This window comes from Pleurodeles waltl, chromosome 7, assembly GCF_031143425.1.
Source record: "Pleurodeles waltl isolate 20211129_DDA chromosome 7, aPleWal1.hap1.20221129, whole genome shotgun sequence".
Classification (NCBI taxonomy): domain Eukaryota; kingdom Metazoa; phylum Chordata; class Amphibia; order Caudata; family Salamandridae; genus Pleurodeles; species Pleurodeles waltl.
In genome coordinates this window covers 855640075-855654183 of record NC_090446.1, presented here as the reverse complement: position 1 = coordinate 855654183, position 14109 = coordinate 855640075, and the positions used below count along the sequence as shown (strand labels likewise).

At 45.0% G+C, this 14109-nt stretch overlaps 1 protein-coding gene across 1 annotated transcript in view; it reads left to right on the top strand.

Moving 5' to 3' along the window:
• The window catches only part of LOC138245633 (gamma-aminobutyric acid receptor subunit alpha-6-like), a 288378-nt gene that overhangs the window by 195017 nt on the left and 79252 nt on the right, over positions 1–14109 (top strand). The window contains exon 8 of the mRNA XM_069199369.1: positions 11027–11280. Within this exon, the coding sequence (XP_069055470.1) occupies positions 11027–11280 (254 nt within the window). The remainder of the gene's footprint in view (positions 1–11026; positions 11281–14109) is intronic.

Sequence of the window (14109 nt, the reverse complement as noted above, 5' to 3'; positions counted from 1 at the left end):
CTAGAGTAATTTTGAGAATTTGCCTTTTTCCGTTTGTTAACATTTTTTGACAACTGCAATAGAGTCTGCAGTGAATCAGTGTTTCTGTGGACACACAGGTTTATCTTTTTCAAAAGGTAAATTTCATCTTGAGTCTTGGTGACTAGGTAATACAGCTGCTTTTATAGCTCTGCATGGCAGTTCATTTTTGGAGCACATTTTGTTTGCAATTGTTTAATGACACACATATGATCAGAAACTGCAATTACTTATGCTTTATGACACATACCATTTTGATGATGTATTGTTGCATTTGTTATGTGTAATATTTGACAGCATAATTGTGTGCATTTTAGAAGTTTCTCATAAAGTTTGAGATGCTGGGGGCCTCATTTACCAGAAACTGATGCAACATCATTGATGCGTCAGATTTATTACACCTGCCGCAAATCTCCTAACAACACCATCGATGTGCTGTATTTACAATATAGAGCTCGATGGTGCACCTTTTCATGGATATGTCAGAAATTCTGATGCATCTGTTGGCACTAAAGTGACACACTGCTAAAGTTACGTTGTAAAACTGACGCAAATCCAGCAATGCATCACGACACAGAGGAGAGTCCCACTGTAAAAAGTCCTGTGCCAATTATATGCCTCATCTGAGAAGGTATTGAAATTGTGATGCAGTGAATTCATAAGTGACACAATGACAGATTTTAAATTTTGCTGTGTCAGTTTTATTTGGATTGTTACGTGGGAACCTCGCACGGGTAAAATGTGATGCAGGGCTTTACAAATGACACATTGGGACCAATATGTCAGTTTGTACATATGGAGCAGTGTAGAGCACTGATTGCGCCACCGCTGCATAAAAGATCAATGATGCATCAGCATCACAAGGGGCTTGTAAATGAGGGTGTGGACTTAATTTCTTGTTTGGACATCTCATGTGAACAGTTATCTTACTATCAACCATCAGATCCCGAAGCTGTCCAAAAACGTAACATGTGCTTCAGTACCCTCTGTGTTACTTGCTGAAGCGAATAGTTGCCTGATCTTTGTTGACATACTTCTTTGCCATTCGCCATTTGCAAAAAGTACTTCAGGAAGAACTTTGTCTGGCTTCCTCTGCTTCTTTTACCTATAAAAGTATTGTAAATCAAAATTGTCATCTAGAATTTGTCCTTTAGTTGGATTGTGTCAGTATTCAGTTATTTCATCATTTTCTGATCAACTGAGGAGAGGAACAAAATATAATTAAAAATAAATGTCAATGCTTACAAATTTTTAAATCAAGGCACACCACATTTGGTGTAGGGGAAAATCACACTGGACCTAATTTAGAGCTTGACGAACTGGTTACAACGGTGAGAGATATCCCGTCCTCCGAAATCTAAATCCCATTATATTCTATGGGATTTAGATTTTGTTGGACAGGATATCTGTCACCGTTGTGATGGAGTAAACCGCTCGCTAAATCAGGCCCATTGTGTTTTATGTCAGTTCTACCAATGCTACAAAACAATTATTGCAGTCGTGTCAGATCTGCAGAATATGGTAATCCAGCTATGTTTTACTGTTTTGTCCCTGACAATCTCAATGTTTTCATGAAATCCTTGATTTCTTCTAACATTGCACTTCATCACGACCATAACAGTCATTAAACAATACTTTTCTCTCAAATCTTTTAATTGACATGCATATTCGAGGGACAGAAGTACCCACATTCTTCGATTCATTGGTTATCTTCAACTCTATGAGATAGTTCAAGAGCGGCCTCAATGAATTTGGTGACATGTTTATGGCGAGCCTTGTCCTAACCTGATGCTGGTAGAGTGAATCCATGGACCCGTGCAGTTGGACAAGTTGCAGAACTCCACAGATCATTGTGAGGTGGATAGACCACAACATCACCTTAAGAGTAGTTTCACTTTCACACACCTATTACCGAAAGCCAGATGTTCCGAACATTATGGGCATAAAGATGAAAGGAATCATGTTTTATCATTGCCCCTCAACTGTCCTAGCCCACAGCTTCATAATTTAGAATATAGTTCACTTGGATTTCCCTGTCACTACCTGTGTTTGAGCTGTACTAGATTGAAAATTCTAAATTTAATTTGAAAAGAAAGCAGAAAGAACAAAATGTTTACAACTTCAGAATCAAACAACCATTAAATGTTCAAAACATAGTAAGGAAAAGTTACACAAATGATCAAAACAAGGAAAAGCTACACAAGTAGTCTTAAACACCCAAGTAACAAATAGAAAGTAAAAGCAGTTCCTTTATATCAGTTAATGCAGCATAATATTACATTGTAAAGGTGAATACTAAAACTATAGAAAAAGTGCTGATGATGCCGTACAGTTGAGCTTTAATGAAATAGAGTGAACTTTGGTGCAAACAATTAAGTGTGAGAAAACCATGGCCAGGTCTCCAGCCCAGCGGTCGTCTCCACCCTGGCGGGCGGAAAGGAGAAGCGGCGGATGACCATGGCGGTAACCGCCATGGTCATAATACAAAAAAAAAGACCGCCAGCTTGTTGGCGGTCTTACCGATGCTTCTCCGCCTTCCGCCAGGGTCATAATGACCCCCTAAATGTTCAGCACCCTGAAAGTCAGTATTTCACAGATTCATTCTGGTGGATAACATTTAAACCCCAATAGCGTGTATCAGTGGGTTTATCAGGGTAGGATGAAGGTCACTCTAACACCATATACTATCAGCTGCCCACATGCTTATTGAATTTCTGTTAAAGTGGAAACCTGCACATCAGCATGCCACATAGGACTTTGAATCTGTCAAAATAGCAAACAAGTTAATTGTCATCTTTAGACAACAGCGCCCATGAGCAAACACAAAAGAAAACATGGGAAGAAACTGAGAAAAGACGACCTGGGCAAAAATAAAAAAAATTACTTTAAAAAATAAAACTTCACAATTTTGTCTCTGCTGTGCGCGTTTTTCCCAGTCACAAGCCTTCTGCTTGTGGGGCACTCAAAGTTAAAAGCAGCTAATAGTACCATTGATCTCGTCGGGAGCAGTGGACAGGCACTAATTAAGTTGTATCAATTAGTGTTGGATCCCTGCTCCACACAGAGAACCGGAAGTGATGCCAGGTGTGTCTTGACGAATTACGAGGCTTTAAAGAAGAGTGCCATGCAAATCAACAAATGGTGAGCCACATTCGTGCTCCAAGCCCCTTTACGGAACACAACAGAGACTCACAAGCGAGACGCATGCGCTAGCATATGCACTCGCAGGCTTGACCCTAAAAACCTACATCAATTTCAGTAGAATCACTGGCTCACCATATAGATTGAAAAAAATCATCACATCAAGAATCATTCCATGTAAAAATCATGCTTTAAATCGTAACTATATGAAGCATTGAATGTGATAAAATGCTGTTATTGTCCAGCACCACCAAAAACTATCTCAAGCCGTGTGCTTGAGGCTGTCCCCGGCTGCAATACATGGACCCTGTTTTTTTCCCCATGGTTTCAGAGCGACAGATTTGCAGTTGGCAAAGTTGGTGAAGTTAATAAAAACTGCAAAAGCAAGGTGCGAAGTTTAGGACTTCACAACCTTACCGCTACGATGCCCAAATGGCCTTTCACAGTGTAGGTTAGTTATGCAGATAAATGTATAAAATGGACTGCAAAATGTTTCTGCATACCCACAGCGCTTGAACGTGGGTGTGCCACAAAAGTGGTGCAAACTTAGGCCCTCATTAGAACCCTGGTGGAAAATCCTGCTTACCGCAGTGCTGACGACTGCCAACATACCGTAACCACGGCGGTATTCTGCTACGGGTAATATGACCCACACTGAGAAAACCGCCACTATACAGACACCCACACAAGTCCGCCACACCAAAGGTCAGTGATAAACTGGCGATAGCAAAACCCACACCGTCACGCCAACAGGAATACGCCCACAGTATCACGACCCACGAATGAACGCAGCGCTCTTTCAACCACGGTAAACCATTGGCGGTACACACCGCCGCACTCAAAATACACACATACGTACAAAACATAACCACATTGGACAATTCAAAATACACACACCTGACACACATACACACACCACACCCACACACTCACACACTCACAGCACTATAAAACACACACCCACATTACCCACAACCCCTTACAGCAAAACAATCTGAACAAGCAGAGAGAGAGAAAAGCAAAGACCACACAATCATCCAGGGGCACAGAACACCATCACACATACACCATCCACGCACCTCACAGCACACACACCAACACATCACCCCACACATCACCTCACATATCACACACACCACATCATGGCACCTCAAAGACACCCCAGGTTTTCTGAGAAGGAGCTCAGGGTCATGGTGGAGGAAATCATCCGGGTAGAGCCACAGCTATTCGGATCACAGGTGCAGCAGACCTCCAATGCAAGGAAGATGGAGCTATGGTGGAGAATCGTCGACAGGGTCAATGCTGTGGGACAACATCCCAGAACCAGAGATGACATCAGGAAGAGGTGGAACGACCTACGGGGGAAGGTCTGTTCCGTGATTTCAAGACACCAGATAGCAGTACAGAGGACTGGCTGTGGACCTCCACCTCATCCCCCACAACTAACAACATGGGAGGAGCAAGTCTTGGCGATCATGCATCCTGAGGGCCTCGCAGGAGTAGCAGGAGGACTGGACTCTGGTAAGTCAATTCTCTATTACTATCACCCACCCTACCTGCATGCCATTACAAACTCCTACCCATACCCTCAAACCCATCACTCCAACACCTCACATATGCCCCACAATCACAACCCACCCATCCCAATACCAAGCCCTGCATGCAACAACAATGCATGGACACCTATCACAGACCTGCATGGACACCCATCACGACAGAATGCACACTAGTGACAATCACTTACCCAAACCAATAACATCTCACACAACCCAAACGTGCCTTGCTAATAACAACCATAGAAGGAAACATATCCATGCACAAGATGGCACACACAGATACAATAACAATGCATTTACATCCCAACAGGACCCCTACCCAACGTCACCGGACAGAAGGTGCCAACCATATCCAGTCCCCCCACAGAAGAGGCCTACAGTGATGACAGCAGCTCTGCACGTCTGGATCAGGATGACTAGCCCGGCCCATCTGGGATTTCTGGACAGTCGGTTACCCTGCCACAGTCCCAAATCACCAAAAAACCCTACCCCCTCAGGATACACCAGCACAGCACCCAACGAGCGGGCCCATGCCACTGTCCCCAGGACACGTCAATCTGCAGTGTGTCCACCACTACACGGACCCCAGGCAAACCCACTAACCCAGGACGATCAGGGACCTGGGGTCAGTGGCAGTGGGCACACAGTTCAGGGGACAGAGGAACAGGACAACAGGGAAGCTGGGATGACTGCTGTGCAACAGGGGGAGGACAGGCTAAGGGAACCGACTCTCCACAAGGCACTCTCCAACATCATGGGAGCATACCACCATTCCCAGGAGACCATGGGCACGGTACTGGCCAAGTTTCAGGAGACCCAACGGCTGTAGGAGGGACACTACATGGGGATCAGGGAGGACGTCACCAAAATCTACACCATCCTGGTCGCCATAGCAGGGGTGCTGGCTGACATAGGCAAGACCATGAGGGAGGCAGTGGCACAACAAAGGGCCCCTGACACTAGCCAAACCAAGGAACAGCATTCCACCTCTGCCGGCACTAGTGGACAGGAGGCACCGCCACAGGACCAACAAGCCACCAGCACCCCACCCCCTGCAGAAGGAGCACCACCCCGCAAACTGTCCCTGCGATCCAGGCAGAAGACAGAGAACATTGCCAAGACCCCTGCCAGGAAATAGGACTCTCCTGATTGTCACCCTTCTGTCCCACTCTGTTACCCTGTCCACCTAGAACTGCTATTGCTCCCCTTACTATGCCCCATTGGGCAATGCGCCTGTGATACCAATAGAATGGACTGTACTATGGACCTTCCTCCACCATCACCCCAGCCCCTTGCACATACCCCTATACTCATTAGCCTCTAAATAAACACCCTTTAATCACAAACAAATCTGGAGTGAGTCTGATCTTTCACAAATGTATTATCACAACATTAGCAACAAATAGCAATGTAAATGTTCATTTACTCATCCCAATGTATGACATTTGTTGGCCAGCAGTACATATAGCAGAAAGCAGAATGTGGAACCCAGATCTGAAAAAAGTAAATCCAAAGGGAACAATCAGTGTCCATAGACAGAGGTTAAGAGAGTGACATGTATAATGTCCGACAGTATTCTGAAATGTGTGTAGGAGTTACAGTCTCCTACCTGTGTGTCACTGGAAGTACTGCATGATAATGTTCGTTCTGTTGTCACTGTCTTCTTCCTCTGCCTCCTCTTCCGTTCTGTCTACAGGCTCCACCGCTGCCACAAAACTATCACCAGGCTCATCCTCCTGCAGGAAATGCACCTGGCGTCTCAATGCCAGGTTGTGCAACATGCAGCATGCCACGATTATCTGGCACACCTTCTTCGGTGAGTAGTATAGGGAGCCACCTGTTAGATGGAGGCACCGGGATCTGGCCTTCAGGAGGCCAAACATCCTCTCAATAATACGCCTAGTTCACCCATGTGCCTCATTGTAGCGTTCCTCTGCTCCTGGCCTGGCATTCCTCACTGGGGTCAGTAGCCATGAGAGGTTGGGGTAACCAGAATCACCTGCAAATTCCAAGGAATAACTGTTAGACACACACTAACCCTTAGGGACTACCCCATACCCAGAAACCTACTCATACTGTGTGGGGATCTTGGGCTCACCTATTAGCCACACCCGGTGCCTCTGGAGTTGGCCCATCACATAAGGGATACTGCTATTCCGCAAAGATATACGCATCATGCACAGAGCCAGGATACTTGCCATTCACATGGGAGAATGGTCCGCCAAACACACCATTTGCACATTCATTGAATTGTAGCTTTTTCTATTTCTGTACACTTGTTCATTTCTGTGGGGGGGGGGCAAATGCCACATATGTACCATCAATGGTACCAATGATGTTGGGGATATGTCCCAGGGCACAGAAGTCAGCTTTCACTGTGGGCAAATCATCCACCTGGGGGAATACGATGTAGCTGCGCATGTGTTTCAGCAGGGCAGACAAAACTCTGGTCAACACGTTAGAAAGCATTGGCTAAGACATCCCAGATGCCATTGCCACTGTAGTTTGAAAGGAGCCACTTGCCAGGAAATGGAGCACTGACAGGACCTGAACTAGAGGTGGGATACCTGTAGGCTGGCGGACAGCTGACATCAGGTCTGGCTCCAATTGGGCACACAGGTCTTGGATTGTGGCATGATCAAGTCTGTAGGTGATTATGATGTGTCTGTCTTCCATTGTCGACAGGTCCACCAGGGGTCTGTACACCGAAGGATGCCGCCATCTCATCATCCGCCCCAGCGGTTGTCGCCTATGGAGGAGAACGCTGAGCAGAGGGTCATTTACCACATAGGTAGCACAACTGTGTCTGCAGTAATGTTAGTAAATCAGTGTGTGAAATAGTTAGTTCATATATGTGCCAATATGTGCTGTGATGCAGTTAGGTGCCATGCCATGTGCACCCCTGAAATGGCAGCTGCCTGACTTGTGAGGAGGGACAAGGGGAAATTAGGTAACTGCACTGGCTTTGTGCAGTGTCGTGGTAGGCGGTCAAAGACCGCCGTGCAACTCAGCAGTGGTTATCATTGGACCCTATGGGTTTCAGGAACCAATGGCCATGTACGCCGACAATGATGCTACGCACCACTGCAGACGTGACCCCCATTTTCTATCTGTTCACTTAATTGATACCTGACCATCAACAGGAGAGGACCCACACTGCAAGTGCTGCTGTGACCTGTGTCTGGAAGTGACAATGGCTCCTACCCCAATGGTACAATTGGACAGCTACTAGTGTCGTGGTCTTGTTGGTGTCATGTGTGCATATGTTGGTGTTTGGCATTGTACCCCATGGGGTGGTGACTACCATAGTGAGTGGTTGGGCAAGGCCTAGTGTACAGGGCAGCTCTGTGTGTGTTGTGTCCTCCAACGGTAGTGGTGTTACTGGCATTGACCATGTGTGTCCTCTGTCTTTCCCCCGTTCTTGTTTTGTCACCCTGTCCTTGCGTGCATTCGCATCATCTGGCGGATGAGCAGAGGCACCGGCGACGGAGGGAGCTGCATCCCACATGGCCCAGGAGGGTGAATCCACGGAGGGTGAAGGCACCAGTGGGACGGAGGGCGAGGGCAGCTCCACGACGGGGACAGGAGGAGATACCAACGACTCCTCCTCTGATGGAAGCTCCCTGGCGGTGGTGGACATGTCCGTGCCCACCCCTTCAACAGGTACAGCCGCCACCCCCTCCTACCAGCACCGCCCTCCCAGTAGCCCCTCAGCGTGTTTCCCGTGCTCGCTCACCCAGGAGGGTGGGCATCATCTTCGCCCCAGGCACCTCAGGCCCTGCCGCAGTCAGCCCTGCTGCCCTCTGTGAGGAGGCTATTGACCTCCTGAGATCCCTCACTGTTGGGCAGTCAACCATTCTGAATGCCATCCAGGATGTCAAGAGGCATTTGCAGCAAACAAATGCTTACCTGGAGGGCATTCCTTCTGGCGTGCGGCCCAACAGAGAGCGTTTCAGGCTCTGGCCCCAGCACTGATGGCCCACTGGAACATCTCATCTGCCCCTCCAACCATACTGCTGTACACAGAAATGTGGATAGAGGTCAAGATGAGAGCAGGGACACACCTCCCTAGATGCATTCCAAACACTAAAGAGCTAAAGCAGAGGTGTGGTCTCACACCCACTCTGTTTAATCTCTTCCTGGCGGAGTTAACATTAAGAATGAACACCTCTAATGCTCATGCTCCGAAACTAGAAGGCATGGTCCTTTCCAGACTCCTTTATGTCAATGATTTCATGCTAATAAGCCAAATCCCTGTAGAGCTACAGCACCTACTTGATATCACATAGGCCTACTCAGCAGAAAGCCTGATCATCAACTTAGAAAAAAAAAGATGTCAGTTAACTGTGCAAAAAGGAGAACTTCTAGTTGGCACGGTGGGGGAATGCAAATATCTGGGAGTCATTATTATAGATAAAAATGGATCATTCAACTCTCAGAAAGAAGCCTTGAAGAGAAAACGCTATGCACTGCCCCATGATCTAAAAAATCTGAAGGAAAAAATAGCTAGCCCTGTCCTTACTACATTACTTTGGGTGATCAAAGTAAAACTCCCACTAAAGATAACATATGGGTGTGAACCTGTGCAAGGAAGAGGCACACTCACCTTGGATGGCATTATGGCTGGGACATACAGAACGACTTTTAGTCTCCCCAAATATACATCCCAACACAAATAAGGCTCAAATTCGACCTCCAGAAGCAGTTTCTGGACAGAAAGAGGGGGGTTATATCCACAGCTGGCATAAATGCAGGAGGGCAGAGCCGAATTCTTTAAATGCACATCTCCGGCTGGAGCTGCAGGGTAGGTAAAATTTTTCCACTAGAGAATAACTCAATGGGCCATTAACCAAATTAGGTCTACATGATCTCTGGGAATCTCTGATAATCCATACAAGCCTTAAAAAATTGGTAAATAAAACTATCAAACCAATCTCATTAATCGAGAATAAAGCAACACTGGCAGGCACAGCCCATGGTTTCTTTTGAACAGCTACAAGACTGCTACACCACAACTATACTTCCACATTGGGTTCACCACCTCTGTTGTATTAACCACCCTGAAAGTGCAACCCAGCCAGGATCTTCAGCCTCCTGTGTGAAGTGGATAAAGAAGATCTACCACACCTTATATGCACCTGCAGGGAGCTACTGGCTAAACGAAGAACAATGTTAAGATCACTCTTAATCAAAGGGGAATACTCACACGCAGCCAGGTGGTGCTGGCCTGCGGTGCACCAGGAGATCTGCAGCTAATTTGCCACCTTGTGAGGTTCCTTTAAAAGGTGGAAAGGAAAATGGCAGCAGTGGCCAGTCTAGGTGGCTACTCTGACCAATAAATTTGCACTTTTTTAATTACCATGCACTTTTGCATGCATGAAAGCTTTAAAGTCTTACTGCAGCTGTTGGTGACAGACTCACGATGTGAAAGCAGGTTAGCTGGTATGCACGGCAAGAACTTTATTCAGCAAGCTCCTTACGTCCGACGGGCAGCTCGGAGTGTCCATTACGCACTTTATGAATCGCTTTGCTTCTTTTTGCACACACGACAGTGTTTGCCTTCATTGCAATGCCAATGATATTGTTCATTTTAAAGATTTTAAATTTGTACTGTAGAATGGTTTTAGTTTTGTTGATGTGTACCTCACATTTTTTGTATTGTTGTAATGGTTTTAATTAATCGGGCAATACTAATAAACTTGAACTTTAACTACCCCCTAACTAATAGTAGGCTTCTAGAAAATTACATAATTTGCAGTGGGAAAAAGCTGAAACCATCTTGAGCAAAACAATAGTTTAAACGCAAAAACAGTCCACAATATGTAAAGTTGACATTCAAAATGTCAGGAACATTTAGGCTAACCTAATTCATTACAACAAATTATTCATTTGTTTGCTTATAATGCCTTACTAAGATTGCCTACTACAACTTTTGCATTAAATGTGTGTATGTTATTTGGCATTGAAGTTAGCACTTTACAATTAAATGGGTTTAACTTACAAAAAGAGGAAATCGGAAATCAGGTCTACCACTAGTAAACGCCTCTTCCAAGGCTTAGAGGTTTTTGAAAACTACACTCCCAGGCTTACTTGCTGTGAAAAGATGAAGGGTGAGCTAGAAAATCGGCCTGTCTGTATAAGGATACTAAAAAACTGTACGGAATGGTTAGCTCTCTGTATGTACTAGCTAAAAGGGTGATGATGAAATCAAGTTAACAAAAACATATTTATTAAATTTTTATTGAATCAGTAAATTTGGACAAATTAACATGAATATATGAAATTATAATTACCCCACTGTTATTTCCTAGGGATCACCACGGTCCTCACCATGACCACTTTGAGTATCAGTGCCCGACATTCATTCCCTAAAGTTTCCTACGCCACTGCCATGGACTGGTTCATTGCCGTGTGCTTTGCCTTTGTCTTCTCGGCACTAATCGAGTTCGCAGCCGTCAACTACTTCTCAACGCTTCAGGCCCAGAAAGAAATAAGAAAGAAAACACTAATAGTAAATCTGTCTGCCTCAGCATCTTCTGGTGAAGCTCAAGACAAAATAACTTTGGTAAATAACGTTTATTATTGTGCCTAATGTGAGAGGTGGAAGAATGTTAGGTCTTTATATCATAAAGCCATCTCCAAAGAAATGAAAGCAAGGCTATATGTTAATTTAATTTGTGTCTCTCAAAGATCTAAACAATGCAAAATTCATCTAGGCAATGCTCACATGCTTCCAAATAATTTAAAAGTCAGAGGCCCACATAATTAGTAAAGTGGGAGGCAGTTGTTCCAGGTACTTGATTACTGACCTTTTTAAGAGTTGCAGATGGGAATGAGGAATAATTGTATGAATGTATCATGCCTTAGAAAGGTGAAAATGGATAGAACAAAATCATTTGTATGCTGTACTATAATAGTTAGATAATAATTATATATAGTATCTGCTGATACAAATGTGTAATCTGCCATTTATTACCATTGCTGAGTGCATAAATCGGTAATGACTCACGAGAGGCAAAGCCTTTAGTGGGAAATGAAGATGGCAATAAACAGCACATTACACTCAGAACATCTGTGTATGGAATGTCCTCCATGTATTAACGTGATGTAAATATGGAATTAACAGGAGCAAGCAGTAACCTCCATGATGCTGGTATTTCTTTCGCTGAAGATGTGTATAGCAATGTTTTACAGTTTTATCAATGGTTTTATGATGAATCTCCACAAAACTTTCAAAAACAGTACTCTTTTGTGGTTAATTCCTTCCTGAAAAGTTTTAGGGTGATATGTCAAAAGGGGCCCGACAAAAATAGGGGGACTAAAACACAAAATCTCCATGCATTTTTCATGGACATTTTGTTTTGGAGCTCAATATCGCAAAAAACACAAAATCTCCATGCATTTTCAAAATACTTTTTTTGGAATGCAATATCGCAAAAATTGCTGAACGGAATGACATCAAATTTGACAAGAAGCTAGATCTTGATCTAGACAGCAAGCTTTTATGATTTGGTGTAAATTGGTTCAGTGTTCTTTGAAAAATGAAGGTTAAAAAAACCAAAATGGAAGCATTTTGTTTTACTTAATATGACCAGTGGGTTGGGCAAGGGACCAGGGGTCAATAATAAAGTTATTTGGGAAGGAGCATATGCGTGGCCCCCTCTCAGATCTGATTTTGGCCTCAGGAACTAATCCACTAGGGCCCATCCAGTTAACTGAAGGGGATGGTGGCTGTAGACCTGCTCGTGATCCCCATCCCTTAACATCTGTTTCAAGGTGGCATTACATTTTAATGTAAAGCCCGGTCTGGCTATCTTAGTACATTGGGTTGTGCACCCATATATATGGGTGTTTGCTCTGATCTACCCAAGTAATGCCCAATACTTCTCAACTGATGGAGAATTACACAAAGCAGGTCAAAGAGTTTTTTTGCACTGAAAAAAAGTGACATTTCCAGCACATAACACTTTATGCATTAGAAAGTAAATACCTTTATGCCACTTTGCGCCACTTTGCATTAATTTTTGATGGCACAAAGGTGAAGAACCCTCAGCCTCGGCCTTTAAACACAGAACAGTAGCTAAAACAATAAGAGCTACCCCATTTGGCAAAGCTCACCAGCCCTAGGTTTTTAGCAGAAAACCATACACAAATAGCTTAGCAAATAATATATGCCCCCAGAAATGAGAACATATCCACAAGGCAACACTGATAAATATATCACCACAAAATAAAATAGATACTGTTCTGAGACTCTAAAACTTGAACCATTGTGAAAGTCATCGGACTGTCAAAAGTGTTATCAGGGCATACCAATGATGGCAAAATGTGCACATAACACATTATTCACATTGAGTTATAGGGTGTCATTACGACCTCAGCGGTCTTTTCAAAAGACCGCCGAGGCCGCGGGAGACAGAATACCGCCATTGCCGTCGGTATTTCTGTCTCCCTATTATGACATTTCCGCTGGGCCAGCAGACGGTAACATTGTTACCGTCCGCTGGCCCAGCGGAAATGTCACATCAACATTGCAGCCGGCTCGTAATAGAGCCGGTGGCAATGCTGATGTGCAGCGGGTGCAGTAGCACCCGTCGCACATTTCACTGCCTGAAATTCGGACAGTGAAATGCGCGACGGGTCTATGCCTGGGGGCCCTTGTACTGCCCATGCCAAGTGCATGGGCAGTGCAGGGGCACCCCAAGTCCCCTTACGGCCGGCCTTTCCATGGCGGTGTGTACCGCCATGGACAGGCCGGCGGTCGGGGACTCATAATCCCCAGGGCAGCGGTGCTGGCACCGCTGCCCTGGGGATTATGACCGCCATGCGGAATCCTGGCGGGAAAGTGGAGGGGCCGGCGGTATGGCCGTGGCAATTCCGCCACGGTCATAATTGCTGGCAGAACACCGCCAGCCTGTTGGCGGTGTTACCGCCAACATACCGCCAGCTGCCAGGGTCGTAATGACCCCCTTAGTCTTTTCAAATACACTTGTTAATGTCATTCCTAAATATGTAAGCTTTAGAACGTTTTATATAATTTGTTTTTCTTCTCTGTTAGACTTGGCGTTGTCTCCCCTAACTTTTTGCCTCTGTTTCCCAGGTTGTTAATGTGTGCTGGACTCTCTTTTCACTTTTTTTGATACACTGAGCACTTTCCCACTGCTATCCAGTGCTAAAGTGCAAGGGCTCCTATGTAAAATGGATGTGTAATTGGCTTTCCATGATTGGCATATTTGATTTACTAGTAAGTCCCTAGTACAGTGCACTAGAGGTGCCCAGGACATGTAAATCAAATGCTAATAGTGGGCCTGCAGCACTGGTTGTGCCACCCACATGAGTAGCCCTGTAAACATGTCTCAGACCTGCCACTGCAGTGTCTGTGCCTGCAGTTTTA